The 16273-nt window shown below is 42.4% G+C and overlaps 1 protein-coding gene across 3 annotated transcripts in view; it reads right to left on the reverse strand.

Annotated features, from left to right (window-relative positions):
* Positions 1-14528, reverse strand: part of ARPC2 (actin related protein 2/3 complex subunit 2) — a 29097-nt gene extending 14569 nt beyond the window's left edge. Inside the window, exons 1-5 of one of the 3 annotated variants that reach the window (XM_008145178.3) lie at positions 14427-14527; positions 14143-14224; positions 6712-6746; positions 4628-4740; positions 828-873 (exon numbers count right to left, since the gene is read on the reverse strand). In XM_008145178.3, coding sequence (XP_008143400.1) covers positions 828-873; positions 4628-4740; positions 6712-6746; positions 14143-14216 — 268 coding nt within the window. In that variant the 5' untranslated portion in view covers positions 14217-14224; positions 14427-14527. The other 2 variants (XM_054723453.1, XM_054723452.1) reach the window with 2 other exon arrangements.
* Between the last annotated feature and the right edge of the window lie 1745 nt (positions 14529-16273).

Here is a 16273-nt window from a genome sequence, read left to right on the forward strand (position 1 = left end):
ATTTTGCTTCTAGAGCAGCATATATGAGACAGCAAGTATTCTAAGGGGAGTGGTGAGGCAGGACCATGTCGGAAAAGAGAAGGAAATATGCTTGCAAAAGTAACTGCTGTTAAAAGAAAGTGACAGACACATCTTCCTTCTTAAAACAATGTATCAATCAAGGTACCACAGCAATAATATTTGAGTAACAAACATTACCCTCAAACGGTCTTACTACCTGGTCCAGACTGTGGGGGCCAGTTAAATGCCTCAAATTTTGAGATGATTACTTAATCACTTAGGGATAAAAATACTGTTTTCCCACTTTAAACTTCCTTTAAAGCAGTATAACATAGCTATTCTAATCAAGGATGGCAATAGTGCTCTTTAATTCTTCTGACCATTTTTGTTATTTGAAAATGTGAGAACAATTGTGAATATTCCTTTTCCTTCTCCAAAATGTGCTGTGTACAGAAAAAGGTATTTCTAGGGATTGGGTGGGAATCAATATTTGCTTAGTCTTTTCAAAAGGCATCTTAATCACCACAAAGGGGGGTCTCTGGCTAAAAGATTAATACAAAAGAGTCAACTGGACCCTTTATGTAAAAAAACAAAAACAAAAACAAAACCCCACAAAAAACACACCAATACTGTACACCACACTGTGTACCATTATTGAACAATACAAAGCCCCTTAAAAGCTATTTTTATGGAGACTTGCAGTGGGAACTGGGGTCATACAGAAATATTTGCAAGATAATAAACAAAATCTGCTGGCTAAAAAAAGCATAGTACAAACAGGGCAGGTCTCTTTCCATGTCTCTCCAGTCATGTATATTACTACGTACCTGATTCTGGATTTACCAAGAAGCTCCCATACACTCTCTTTAGTAACTAGAAAATACAAAAACAAATATGTTAATCCAAAGGTCATGATAATTTCATTATTTTTAAAGCACGGTGTTTGCCAAGCTTCTCCTAAGCCAGCATTTTTCATTTCTTTTGGTAGATGGGAAACGACAGAGAGGGAAGCAGATTTATCTGAGATACCAAGCAAGTCACTCACAGAACTGAGATTAAATCCAAAAGGTTAGCCTAGGACCTGATTTTCAATCAAGGCTCATCCTTTACTCTGTTAGGACTTGGTCACAACCTCCAGATCACACACTGCACGTAAACATCTTTTTTTTCAATAGAGCAGAAGGATGCATGCCAAGTGAGTATGGATAACGTTAGTTATCAAGTAAGTACGGCCAAACCATTAGCCCAGGTGAATGAAGAGATAAAATCACAATTGTTGGGAACTGATTCCAATTAGTCTGCTCACTTTGCATGCTTTAAAATTATTTAGCTCATCACCAGCTTTTTAAAGGCAAGACAATGAATAACTGAATCTTAGCCAGTTATTTATACTGGTGGGTCCATAGAAGATTGTATTCTCTAAAGGCGTTTTTCCCCAAACGAATACTTACTGCTGGCTACTTTCCAGCTTTTTGAAGTAAATGATAAAACCTTTTCACATCTCCCTACTTTTTCTGTGCTAGTATAACTGCTTCACCTGGTGGAAATTGCTCTTAGGCTGCCATGGGTTAAGAAACAAACTTTTTGTTTTGGAAGAAACAGTTCTGACTTAATGTCACATGGGACACATTAAGCACTAAAAAGATAGATATTTGCCCAGCTGGCGTGGCTCAGTGGTTGAGTGTTGACTTATGAACCAGGAGGTCATGATTCAATTTCCGGTCATGGCACATGCCCAGGTTGCAGGCTCGATCCCCAGTGTGGGGTGTGCAGGAGGCAGCCGATTAACGATTCTCTCTCATCATTGATGTTTCTATCTCTCTCTCTCTTTTCCCCTCTAAAATCAATAAAGCACAAACTTCTGTTTTAATTATAGAAGTTATACCTGCATGTTTTAAAGAACTGCGTTAGCCAGAGAAAAACACTGTAGACACAGGCAGCAACAGAGTGGAGGTCCACAGGGGCAGGCACTCTGTGCTGTTCACTGCTGTGGTCTCAGTTACATATACCCGCATATCAGGACAAGCAATAAATAGATGTGAGTGAATATCAATGTTTTTCTTCTGATCTTATTTTCAATGTGCTCTCTAGATATTTTTTAAAAAGCAGCAGACCATATATTTTATGACCCATTTGAGAAAATTATTGCATGGTGAGGTTCTCCGTGCTCCCATTCTTAGCTATTCTTTAATATTCCACATATTATTTAACCATTTTCCTTTAGCTGGAAGAAATCCTCAAACTGCAAAGCTCGGTTAATAGGGTGGATCTCAAAGCATGAACCAGGGATCATATCAGTTTGTATAAAGGCAAAAGATAAATAATGCCACATATAGTTCCTATTTGGTGACCATATAGCCACTGTGAGGTATCTCTTTCACAGAAGAGGAACTAAAGGGGAAAGGTTCAAGGTCATGATCTTCAGGTGTCCTATATACCACTTCTTCTAAAGAATTTTTTGGGAAAAAAGTAACATGCACATCCTGTAAGGATCTTAACTAGCACAGTGCCCCTGAGCTACACTTCTGTACTATGTGCACTATTAGTATTGGAGGAAGGGGAAATTAGATATGGGAGAAACCACAGCCCTTAAGATTAGGTTTAATTCCAGGCTTACTAAGTTCTAAGATCTAAAAGGTTTTTAGAGCCAAATTTATACCACATTCAACTCCTCTGCTCACTCCCCTTGATCAAACCAGCCAATGTACCTGGTTTATTTCACTTGCACTTTTAACTATGATTCACTTTTCAATTTGTGCCCACTCTTCCAACCTTAACACCAGGAGATGGTATAGGTAACCTATCAATCATCCCCATCAAAGCTTCCCACCAGAGGCAGAGGCTTTATGCCTTGAAAAAGGGCCTGTGACAAAGTAACAAGCTTCCTGTGGTTATCGCACGCTGGTCACTGTTTAACCAACCCTGGGAGCCACTTACTTGTGCCCTCTGCTCCAACACTGTGAATGTTACTCATTCCACCCACTTGAGTGGGTGGGGTTGGTTCTTTGACCCTTGTGGTAGCTCTAAGAATAGCAATGTGTTCTGGCATTCCATTGGAAGGAAAGCGCAGACTGGAGAGATTTAAGAAATCTAGCTTAATTAACACTTCTTTCCCTTCTAAAGATTATTATTATTGCACCTAGATCTTTACAGAGAGAGGGCTGCCTAGGAAAAATCATTACACAATTTGGTTGGCTTATTTTCATGTAGCTATTTTACAGTTAATCTAAGCAGGGCCACTTTAATAGCCATTTATTTCTTCTTGCTCTCTATATGGTAAAGAGAAGAATCAGCTACTAGCTTTAATAGAATTCTTTATATCACTACATCTTCTTCCTGAAGCTTTTCTTTCTCAGGTAAAATAACTATGAATACAAAATCTCTAAACATTTCTTCTTCCTTTGAACTTAAGAGGCAAATAAGAAAAGGTTTTACTCTTCCCTTGAATTTATGGGGCAAATCAACTGCATATGAATAATTAAGGTAGGTGACTGCTTATGGCTTTTGGCATTGTTTGGTTAACATATAATTTTAATTTTTAAACCAAAGAATTGAGATTTCTATCATATTCTTTTGCAGTCTTTTCATTACATAAATTTTAAATAATCAAGAGCTACTACTCTTAATCAGAAAGAAAATAGAAATGGCTGCATCTTCATTCACCAGATTAAGGAGAACCTAGCTTGTTAAAACTAAAAGATATTTGAAAACTGATTCAGGAACTGAGTCATACTTCCTGCTTTGAGACCCAACCACAATGTGCGCACACTGGTGTAATAGCAGTTTCTTTCTTCCATAAATGGCTCTCCTCAGAGCAAATATAGTTCAACAGGAACCAAACCTGCTACTTTAACTACTGAACGAAACCAGTGAATAAGGCATGGCCACCGAGAGTTTCACAACGCATGGACACCCTTTCATATTTCCCCTAAGCAGTCATAAAGAAGAAGAGGTACTTTAAGAGGCCAGCTCTAAAGAATATTAAATTTAAAATTTTAAAGGGAATATTTGTGCCTAAATTTTCAGAATGAAAAATTATGATCATAAACTTTATTTTTTTAATATATTTTATTGATTTTTTACAGAGAGGAAGGGAGAGGGAGAGAGTCAGAAACATCGATGAGAGAGAAACATCAATCAGCTGCCTTCTGCACACTCCCTACTGGGAATGTGCCTGCAACCAAGGTATATGCCCTCGATCGGAATCGAACCTGGGACCCTTGAGTCCACAGGTTGACACTCGATCCATTGAGCCAAACCGGTTAGGTCTGATCATAAACTTTAAAGAGGCCAGAATTAATATACCTGCTTGACACTGTTATAGAAATAGAAGGGAACCCATCTCAAGTCTCATGATAGCCATTTTTGTATCGGTCAACGAAGAGTATTCTTTGCTGTATTTTTTTAGAACTAAAGCTGTTTTTGTTTTCAATGGTTAGGGAACATCTTTATTTCTCTAGAGTAAAAGCAAACAAAAAACCAAAACCCTGTTAGGTGAGCACGCTATCCAGAGTGGCCAGTGCCAGTGGGGGAAATTCAGTGCCATGGATCTTTTCTCTGGGTGGCAAGCTGTCAACAAAAGGTGAGAAGAAAACAAGAGTCCCAAGGAAAATGATGTGGAACTTACCTCATCAGCACCATGTGCCTGAAGTTCCTTGTAGAATTTCAATGAAATACTGACCATCACTTTTGTTTTGTCTCCATTAGGATTTGAAATATGATAGAGGACCCCATCAAAATCTGTAAGTAAAGTAAATAAGATTGCTTAACTTGGGAATGAGGAATAATATCTCAAAGTACCTATCTGTTTGCAGGCCATAAGAAAGTCCCTCTTTTTAGAAGGCATATTAGTAAAATGACATTTATTTTAAATCCACATGGGCAGTCAGCAGAAACACTGTGATAGAACTGTTAAGTACTCATTTCTTTGCTCTTTTCTAAAATTACAAAGCTATCCTTACCTTAATCACAGCTTGGTGTTAGAAAATTTTTTAATAAAACTTTTATTGTGACGTACTTTAAACATGTATAGAACAGTATAATGAACCCCTATTCCCATTATATGACTTCAACAATTATCAACACATGGCCAATATTGTTTTATTTAGACACCCCTCCCCTCAGTGGATTTGATTCTAACCCAAATCCCAGACATCACATACGATAAATATTTTAGAATGTATTCCTAGAAAATAAATAGAAGACTTAAAAAAAAACCATAACCACAACACCACTATCATGCCTAAGATTTTAAAACAATTTCTTAATATCAAATATCTAGTCAAATGTTCAAATGCTGTCTCAAAGAAGTTTTTAATACTGTTTTCTTATTTGAATTCAGATCCAAACAAGGCCACACACTGCATTTGGTTATCCCTTAAGTTTCTTCTTTTTTTTTTTTAATATATTTTATTGATTTTTTACAGAGAGGAAGAGAGAGGGATAGAGAGTTAGAAACATCGATCAGCTGCCTCTTGCACACCCCCCACTGGGGATGTGCCCGCAACCAAGGTACATGCCCTTGACCGGAATCGAACCTGGGACCCTTGAGTCCGCAGGCCAACGCTCTATCCACTGAGCCAAACCGGTTTTCGGCAAGTTTCTTCTAATCTATAGGCCTCCTTTCTCTTTGGCTTCTATCTTCCTGTAGTACACAGAGAAGCTGCCCTACATAGATAGTTCCTGAAACTAGGTGATGACTGCCATCTCTTTAGGGAGATCTAGCATTCCTAGCTAGGAGGGCAGGTGGACCGTTTACTGCCAAAGTCACAGCACTTCAGACTTCAGCTTCCAAGATCATCTAGTCAAGTATCCTCATTTTACAGAGGGTGGCTGTATAACTCAAAGTTCACAGAGCAAGAAAGTAGTGTTATCGCTTAATTCTTTGCAGGGAATAGAAAACATAACATCTCTCTCTTTTTGAATAGGTCTCTGCATTTTTGTGTTTCCCTACTACTCTAGTTCTAGGCAAATTGAGATGATGGCTATTTGAAGATAACATCTTAATATTGCAAAATTATAAAACCTTATTTTGTACCACAAAATTAAACCCAAACTTCCAAGATATCAGCAGGTAACTTTATATAGTTCATAAATTCATAAAATAATTATCTATAGCCTGGCTGGTGTGGCTCAGTGGTTGAGTGTCAACCTATGAACCAGGAGGTCACAGTTCGATTCCTGATCAGGGCACATGCCTGGATTGCGGACTTGATCCCCAGTAGGGGGTATGCAGGAGGCAGCCGATGAATGATTTTCTCTCATCATTGATGTTACTATCTCTCTCTCCCTCTCCCTCCCTCTCTGAAATAAATAAAAATATTTTAAAAAATCATCTATAATAAAGACCTCATAAAGACTTGACAATTTAAGAGATGGTGCTCCAAGTGTCAAGGCTTGTTTTAGGAACAAATTTGTTTTCTATTTTTTAATTGTGTCTTCTCTTTTTTTAAAATATATATATATATTTTTATTGATTTTTTTACAGAGAGGAAGGGAAAAGGATAGAGAGCTAGAAACATCGATGAAAGAGAAACATCGATCAGCTGCCTCTTGCACAACCCCCACTGGGGATGTGCCCGCAACCAAGGTACATGCCCTTGACTGGAATCGAACCCGGGACCCTTCAGTCCGCAGGCCGATGCTCCATCCATTGAGCCAAACTGGCCAGGGCGTGTCTTCTCTTTATAGAATTGAGATAAAGACACTTACCTGCAAATGTTACTTCTACTGCTTCTGGTTTGTTTCTGCAAAACAAAAGTTCTTTAGTTAATATAACTGTATTGCTGCTTGCCTTCAAGGGGACTTGCAAAGGCTCCTGAGTTTAATTTAAGATCAGACCACTCTGATTCAATCTTATGCTTACTGCTGATCTGAATACACAATTCATTTTTTCATGCACCTGAACCTTTAGATTTACTTAAGGTGGAGGATAAAAAAAGGAAGCAGGACAGATGTAGCTTTTGTTTTCCCAGCTAATGTGGAATCTGTTGTGGTTGGTGCTCAGAGTGTTGTAGTTCAGCTCTGAATTCCTTAAGATCCTGATATACATGTTTGTATTTATGAACCACAAGATGCCATCTTTTGGTCAATGCCTCCCCACAGGACAGTAGTGATGGAGGTAGTACATTCAGCAGGAAAACTGCTAAATAGAATATAGGATGCTTTTAATTTATTTCAAGTAAAAGGATGATTTCAGGCCATAAAGCAAAACAGAAAGTTCTATTCCATTTCAAAGCCAATATATAAGTCTTCCTACACATCTTTCCTTCTCCCTTTGTATCACTGAAGCACTCACCGCTCTCCTTCATGAAGCCACCTTTGACTGGTTCTACCCTAGTTTTGTTTTGTAATTGCAGTGCTATACTTCCATACAGAGTGTAGCACAAAACAACATTGTGAAACCGCTGAGAACAGTTAAGGCACTTGTTTTCCAACTGTAACTTTTTCACCAGGACCATATTTTCAGACAGATTATTATCCATGTGTCTGTATTTTCTGATCTACCCATCTATAAAATGGAAGAACACAAGTGATCCTACCTACCTCATAGAACTGCTAACGATAAAGCAAGAAACAGACACAAAAGAACCTATCACGGAAGGCAGACAGCCTAATAAGCCTAATACTTTCTGTGCGCTTCCTAGCTTAGCCTGGTTCATGGACTTCTATTTGATAAATGCTATTGAACTATTACGTAGAAAGCATGACATACATCCTAGCTATAAACAATAATAGTCAATTAACCCCCAGTGAAAAGCTACTTTCCATGCTCTTTCCACTTCTCAAAGCCTGATGGTAGGAAACAAATGAAAACTGTTTACCAGCTGGCTACCACTAACACAAATGATTCTACTTTGTTTTATGGGCCAGTAGATAAGATAGGCACATTTTCACATTTATTCTTGCCTAACTTGCTCAGGATTTCATGCTCCCTTACCTGTAAAAAGAACCAAGACTGAGTTGCCCTCCAGGGTTGCTGGGAAATAATGGAATAAATAATTTGGTTTATGACTCGACTATTTAAAAGAGCTGCTGCAGAGGCTCAACAATACCTTTCAAGAAAACTGGCTTCTATTGAGTATATGTTAGCTCTGTTGAAAAATCAAAGTCATCCATATAGGAAAAACATGTTGGAAAAACATGTTGGTATCTCTAAGAATGGAAGCATCAAGTGGGTTTATGAAAAAGCAATGAATTCAGAATATGATGAGAAGAATGAGATGAACTTTTAAACTGCTTCTGATCTTTCATTTGAAACTGGAGCCAAGAACAAAGGCAAGGAATGGCCAACAACCATTCCTTATCTCTAGAAAAGAAGAGCAAAGAAGAAAGAAGTGCATTTTAATTTGTGGCCCATTTGAATGAGATGTTAAGAGGCTGCACAAATAGGAGGAAGCACTGAAGCATATTTTCCTGGAGAAGGCTGGCTGTGCCAGAAAGGGTGGAGGATTTATAAAAGTCGACATTGCATCATGTAGTAAGTAGGTGGTAGTGGTTTTCTTTTTTTTAAACCTTTAAGCTTTAACTCAGCCAATGAAGGACTGAGTTCCTCATTCTCCCACTTCATTAACAGACTGAGAAGAATCAACTAGAAATAAATCACCTTAGGGTTCCAAAGAAACATTTTGACTCTGAAATTGTACATTTCTCTAGTCTGTAGAGTTCCCTGAGCACAGATCCCTAGGAGAGAAGTTGCTAAGATCTGTTCTAAGTGGTTTCTGCCTGACTTGAGAATATTTGTCAAATCACTGCCATTAATATTTTAGTTTACTATTTATGGCTGCACAAAAGGTTGCAGAGGAGAGACAGGCTGCAGAGAGCTCTAGGCCAAAGGAGTCTGCCAGAGAAGTCATCTGGGAGTTAGAGAGGTCCGAGAACTCTCCAACAAGGAGACTGTACCGAGTGTGAAATATCCCATAATTAAGATCTGTCTGAATTCCAAGACCAGGTGTTTGTTGTTTACTCCTGTGGCTTGAAAATATCATGGAGCCGAGGGGTGTAAGATTGGTCTGCATCTTGGTCCTCTTAACCTTAATAGGCCAAATAGATAAACGGTTATTTTCGGTTCTACCATTTGCTAAAGTTTCATATAGTGAGGGTGAGTTTAATCACAGAGAAACCAAGTTCCTCAGAGCTGACAGTTCAATGCAAGTTCTATCACCTACTGGCTATGTAAGCACAGGCAATGTTACACCAATATCACTGAGTCTCAGTTTCCTTTTCTAGAAAATGGAGATTAAAACACCCACCTCAAAGGCTGTTGTGAGGACTAACTGAGATGATATGGCACAGCAAAGTTTTGTAATCAGTGTCTTATGACTAAGTTACAGCTATGCTGAGATAATGATCCTCACAGCCCTTAGGGCAGTCCAGTGGCTGGACCTTGAGGCTAGGCCATTTACCCAAATGTACCAATCTATGTGTGACATATCATAAATAAGGTCAGGAATCACCAGTGCTGGGTGCACAATGCTTAGAATATATGTCTACTCCCCGTAACTCTCAAGAGCAGTTTCTACTGTAAATGGGAACTGCTGTCAAAGTGCACATTTGAAATCAAATGAAGCCATATTGCAGCTTAGAGCAAAGTGCCTGGTTTACAGAAGATGACCAATAAACTAGTTTTTCTTCTAGGTGATGTCAGAGACCAGACTTTGAAGTCACAATTGGGAAAGGTGTTGGAACTGTGGTAATTCCAAGAATCAGCAATGGATCAGCAGTACAAGCCAGCTGAAGAAGTCCTCAGGGTTACTGACTGGACAGCACAAGACACTAAAACATAGTATATTCATTAGGTTGGGTTTCAAGAACTATCCTTAAAATTCTTTAGAAAAAAAAGTCTTCTATGGTTTTTCTAAGAAAGCTTCTAGAATGGCACTAATTAGTCAATAAAAAAAACAACAACACTCTGGCAACTGTATTATCCAATCCCCTTTTTTCATTAAGGATTTTGGAGTTTTTTTACTCCCAAATATATCAATTCCCTTTGGGCACTTAAGTCTCTCTTCTAGTTATCCCTTTCCATGAGGTGAATTAAAGGAATTATTCAATTCTGTTCACTATCTTACTATAAAGGTTTTTTAACTATTCTCCTTTAAGCCCTCTATAAGGCTCCCATCATGTTTTTTGAGTAAAGCCTACAAAAATGGACATATTAGATAAGAGGTGGTCCTACTCTCTGCTAAAGCCATATCTCAAAATATGGAGAAGAGGATCTAAAAGCCAATTCACACAATGTCAGAAAAGCAGTAAGCTCCTCAAGAAAGGAAGAACCATGCTAGCTGGCTTTATCTACTTCAAGAAAACACTTACCAAACTGACAATATATAAGTGAGGAAGCCCAGTGGGGGTGGGGAAAGATGATTAAAAAGATAGACCCTGCCCTGAAGGAGTCATCAGTTGGTGGAGTGTAGCTCTGGGGCTTCATGCCCAAAGCGGTCCCAAGGAGGCCAGAGGACAGGCAACAGTGTGTAACTATAATGACCTGTAAAAAGACCAACCAGATCTTTTGAGCAAATCAGCCACTACATACAATGTCCTAATTCCCAGTCACTTCAAACCAGTTTATCTCTGAGGACATATGCAGTATAGCTGGGAATGAGAACAAGGTATCAGCAAGATTTAATTTATTCCTTTTCTTTTTCAAATATCTCTTCCCACAGTCCTCACCCACACCAATTGGCAATGCTTGCTTACTGAGATTCACTCCCCCTCACAGAACCACAGCTCCCCACAATATGCACAGCTGTGGCAAGGAGCCAGAATGCACTTAAAATCAACAGCAATTTGCATCTGACAGCATTTTCTCAGTCTTGGACTCCAGACTCTAGCTAAGTTGACAGCCTAGCTTTTGAGGCTGAAAAAGTTCTTGGTGTGTACAGAGTAACAAGAGAATTTAATTAACTTGACAGATTACTTCTATTTCAATTGGGGGGTCTGGGTAAGAATTCCTAACTGAAAAGGCAATGCTGTTGACAAGACCTGCACATGAGGTTATTTGCAATGTTGAGTATGGCTTTTTAATCAGTCACTTTCTCTTAGTTTGTAGGCTATTGGGAAGACAACTTACCAATAATCATCATTTTGTGAGGATATATGAATCATTCCAATAAGCCATTCTCCCAGGAGTGTGGTAGGAAAAATAAAAAGCAATTTGCTTGGAATGAATCTTAGGCTTTGTCGGAACTGCCTCCAAATTAAAATGTTATCATGACCAAATGTATTCTTAAACAGTTTAGATGATAGGACTGCTTTAACCAATGAGTGACTACCAAAAGGAAATTTAGCCTTTTAGTAGGATGTCATAGGCAAGAAGACCCAATAGGATGATCTAAGGTGCATCATTTAAAAAAAGACCAACCTCAAAAGGAAAGTTACTGCCAGTGTTCTGAATTATATGCCACAGAACTGTTTTAAGACTATCTCATGCTTACATTTTCAGTAGCTGGAGAGTGCTTGCTGTCCGTTAGAATATTCTGCGAGAATGGAAATGTTACACATCTGTGCTGTTCAAATACCACAGCTTCTAGCCACATGGGCAAACTGAGCACTAGAACTGTGACTAGTGTGAGGAACTTAACTTTATTTCACTTTAATTCTTATTTAAACTTAACTAGCCACACACAGCTACTGGCTACCATATAGGATCATCACAGAGTTGGAGATTCACTCTGGAGAGGGTTGATCTGAACTATAATCTCCCCAAATGGTTTGCTCTGAGAAGAGTAAAGTAGGGTGGAGCTGACCTCTCCAGCAGGTTTCCACACAGGCAAAGCCTTTCAAAACTCCAGGGTTTCTCCTCCAAGCTACTCCTTTTCCTGAATTTATTTCTCTGATCTTCAACCCAACACATTTCACCCCTTAGCTGACTTTGCCAATGGGCTCTCTCAGAAAGGCCCCCTTTTTCTGTCCTGCTGGTGCCCATACATGTTTATGATTTATCACACTAGATAACCTTTGCTGGGAGTTCTACCCTAGGCATGTGCCTTCATAAATACTTTACTTCACTGTTGCCTCACCTTACCTGTATGTCTGGAAATTCACACTAGGGTGTTACATGTGCAATCCCAGGAAAGTCCTACTTCCTAAACTGGATATCACGGTCTCTTTTCAAAGATTTTCAAAGAGCTTTTCAGCAGAATGTTTTGAGCCCACTTATTTAAAGTCACGTCTCTAAGGGAAGATGGGCCAGAATAAAAGCCAAACCTTGCTGCCCTGCCCCAACACTGCTACAACATATACTTTGTAAGAAATCCCCTAGAAGTTATAACTTATGCCTTCCAGACTTGAGTGACTACTTTAAGTCTTCTAAAATGGTTAGTTGGTCCTTTTAAGAGTAATTTTCTAAAAAGAATAGAGCTGAAGTTCCAAATAATGGGCTATATTTTGGAACCACAAGTTATTAGTACACAAATAGATATGAACAGACTCCCACAGTACTAGGCATGCTCCTACTTGAAAATGCACCAGCTTATAACCACCTAGGTCTCATTTCTCTACTAGTCTGGACTTGAGAATGCACTTAGAATCAGCTGTGAAAATGCAGAAGTTAATTAACTTCCTCTTGTGTGCTACACTGCTCTAAAAGTAGAGAGCAATCACCCAAAATAAGTCTGAGCTGATTCGCTTCAACATTTAAAATGTAAAGGAACTGGTAAGTGGAGGCTTAAGACAAAAAGCAAGTTAGCCTAAAATATAAGCAATTGCAGCCCCTGGCAGGAAACAAAGCTGCTGTTCACTGTACGCATTGCTTCAAGGAAAGCTGTTCTTTGTTTTACAGATCAAAATCGGTGGCCTTATAAAATATATAGGTGACACTGGTGGTGGTGGTGGGGTGGGGGGGCAATGGGGATAAGGACACATATGTAATACCTTAATCAATAAAGAAAAAAAAATAAAGATACGTTAAAAAAAGATATAGGAGACACAATATAGGAGACACAGTGGGTTAGAAGTATCTTTCTTTTAAGGCCTCCAAGCCACAGGTTCCCTATGACTACTTACAATTTCCCTTGCACCAACCCTCTCCCATCTATGGATCTCCAAGCACCAAGTTTCCAATTACTAGTTCCATGCTCACCAGAAACAGTTTGCACTTATTTCCTCAACTGTGCAAGCAAAATGTGAAGCCCATCCTCGCAAATGGGGAAATGGGCAAAGGGACTAACCACAGGGCACCAAAAATTAGAAGCTAAAATCTCCTGCCTCATGTTGTAAAAGCAAAGCAGCTTTGGGGGAGGAGGTTACCTTCTACTGATTCTTCTGTTTGACGGAGAAGGCTGCCTTGGAAATTTGTCCTAAGCCCACGTTTAAAAAGGCCAATGGTAGAAAAGACCTTTACACACTGGACGCTTTCAAGCGTGTACCTGGGCCAGAATCACCACAGAAGAAATCACAGATCAGGGAGCTGGTATAAGAATGTAAAAGATAACCAGATAAAGCCTAATGGGTGGGGAAAAGAGAATGAGAACCTAAGAGAGATAAGGAAAGGGTGCGGATGGGGAGACTATTAGCTTTGCTTGAGAAACATGTAACAGAACGGCCGGTGTCTCTCACAGTAGGGTTCTGGGAAGGGAAACCAGAGAGATGGCGTTTTGCTGGCAGCGAGACTGGAGACTGGGTCGGCTTTCGGTGTCCCCTCCTGCTCCTTTAGACGAGGAGCTGGGGTGGGGTGCGAGAAGGCCGAAAGACCTGGGCCTGCATCTCCTGCCCTCCTCCAGCTCTGGGGATTCCCGAGAACTCCTTCCGACCCAATCCGTACGGGCTGCCTTCGGTTCCTCCTAACAATGACGGGGAATACGGAGGGAAAGAGGTCCCATGCTTGCTACAGAGGGCAGTGGCATCCTCCAATGAGAGTTCCGGCCCAGGCTGTCCTCACGTCCCACAGGTCTCCTGCCCTTTAGCACGCGCACTCCTGTCCACTCACTGCTTCCGCATCCTCCTCGGAGCCGCTCCCCACGCACCTCTGCCCCTCACCCCTCCGCACCCAATCGCCTCCCACGTCTACTGCGCCGGGGCAGTCCCCACACCCAGCCAGGTCCCCCATCTCTCTCCTCCACGTCTCGGGGGGCTGAACGCTGGGATTGCCGGGGTCAACTCTGCCTCCCCCGCCACCCTCCGTCCCCGGGCGCGCGCGCTCACCCGGCGGCCGCGTTCTCGAACTTGAGCGCGAGCGTCTCCTCGATGATGCGGTTGTTCACCTCCAGCAGGATCATGGCGGCGGCTGCCCCGGGCAGGGGAAGGAGAAACAAGGGCGGGTGAGGATGGGTAAGGGAAGGAAGGACAGAGGGAGCGGCCCTGCTGCCCCCTGAGGAGGGGTCTGGGTGGGGTAGGAGGTTAGGGAAGAAGGGGAGAGGGATCGGGGTAGGGGAAGGGGAAGATGCACGCACTGACTGTGGAGACACCCACCCACCCACCGGACCGACCTGGCCCCAGATGCCTGAACCCGCCTGCCGAGCCGCCGCCGCCGCTGCTGCTGCTGCCGCCTCACCCACAAGACCGGTCCCCGCCCAGCCCCCGGCTCTAGCCGGCCACTTCCGCTCTCACACCCACTTCCGCTCGCCGCCCGGACGCGCGGCCCCGCGGCGCCATTTCCGCTTCGACCCCTCGTGCGCGCGCGCGCAGGCGCGCGGGGGCGGGAGGCCGGAGGGCTGTGCTTGCGATGCCGCCTCCCCACCTCCAGTTTCCTAGAGACCGGGTCTGGTCCCGCCCCTCCTGTAGAGCTCCGGTCTCGCTGAGGTCCCGAGGCCCGCCTCACTGTCCAGTCCCTCCCTCCCGCTCGCTCGCTCGTTCCAGAGGTCCTGCTCCATCTTTCCGGTCTTGTCACTTCAGAGAACTCGCAAGTAGCTCGCCCTTGGCATCTACCAGCCGGCTTTGCTCTCAGCTTGTTTTTTGTCGATGTGTTCCTTCCTCATGCCACACGAATGATTGTCCAGTGGCACCCATTTCTCCAACACTGTGTAGTGGGCTCCTGCTCTGTGCTGGGGGTACAGTGGTGAATGAGAAGGCCAGGTCCTGCCCTAGTGGAGCTATAGTCTGGTAGAGCAAACAGTCAATAAACTCTCAATTATACAACTATAAATTGTTTAAAGGGCAACGAAGGAAAGGAATGCGAAGTCATCTAGGTGAAAAGGCACCTGGGATGGGCCTCCTTGGGCTCCTGTCATGCCTACAATGCTGAGCCTGGGGAGCTGCCTCCGGGTACTCCAACAGGGTTATCTTTGCCTTGTCCCTCGCCTTCCAGTACCGCTGCCACGCAGACTTTCTTACTCATCTATGCAAGGAATCTGAACTCATATTTGTGCTTCATCTGCACCTTCTGCCTGTGTGTCTCCTCCAGGGAGAATTTAACAAACTTAGTTCATTTATTTTCTGCTAAGTGCCCTTGGGCCGAAGGTGGGGATTAGGATCCAAAAAATGAACAATAACAACAAAAACAAAAAAACACAACCCTAGCACCTGTCCTCAAGGCCCATAGAGCCCTTTAAAACAGATTTCCTTACTTACCAGCCATGGATAAACTTCACGACATTGTAGGTCCCCCCCAAATTATGTGTTAAAGTTTTGACATTAATGTTTTTAAATAACGCATATTTAATTTCCAATATCTTTTTCCCCCAACTGGGCCCTCCCCGTATTATTTGATCCTTGTTTTATGGATAGGAATATCTTCTATCTTTCTGAGCATAGTATATGTTTTATGGATAGGAATATCTTCTCTTTGAGGACATTATAATATACTAAGGGCCCAGTGCACCGATTTGTGCACCTTGAAAGTTACTGTGGACTGTGAGGCTGTGGTGGGCACAGGGGTGGGTCTCGGCCCATCCTCCACACCCCCGCCCGGCCCCTCCTGCCTTGGCACCCCATCCTCTGTCTGCTGCGGCCCAGTTCCCTGCCAGTTCCCTGCCGCTGCTCCCACGTGCTGATGCTTGGGGCTGGAGCCTGCAGCAGGAGCAGGGAGAGGTGGAGAAGCCCTGAGGGACGATTGGGGCCAGCAGCCGCCCCTGGTACCCACTGATGGTGCTGAGCGATTGGGGCCGGCAGCAGGTGTGAGCGCCCATGGGACCACGGTGCGTGGGAGCAAAGTATTTTCAGTAACCACCAGAGGCTTGCCCTGATGACAGCAACCAGTGCCTTGCCTTGGTCTGGTACCCCTGCTCCCCTATTCCACCATCCCGCCATGGCCGAAACCTGCCATGTTCCGCACATGCCCCCTGGTGGTCAATGCATGTCATAGCGACCGGTTGTTTGGTTGTTCCTCCGTTTGGTC

The sequence above is a fragment of the Eptesicus fuscus genome, chromosome 11, assembly GCF_027574615.1.
Source record: "Eptesicus fuscus isolate TK198812 chromosome 11, DD_ASM_mEF_20220401, whole genome shotgun sequence".
In the NCBI taxonomy this organism is placed as follows: Eukaryota; Metazoa; Chordata; class Mammalia; order Chiroptera; family Vespertilionidae; genus Eptesicus; species Eptesicus fuscus.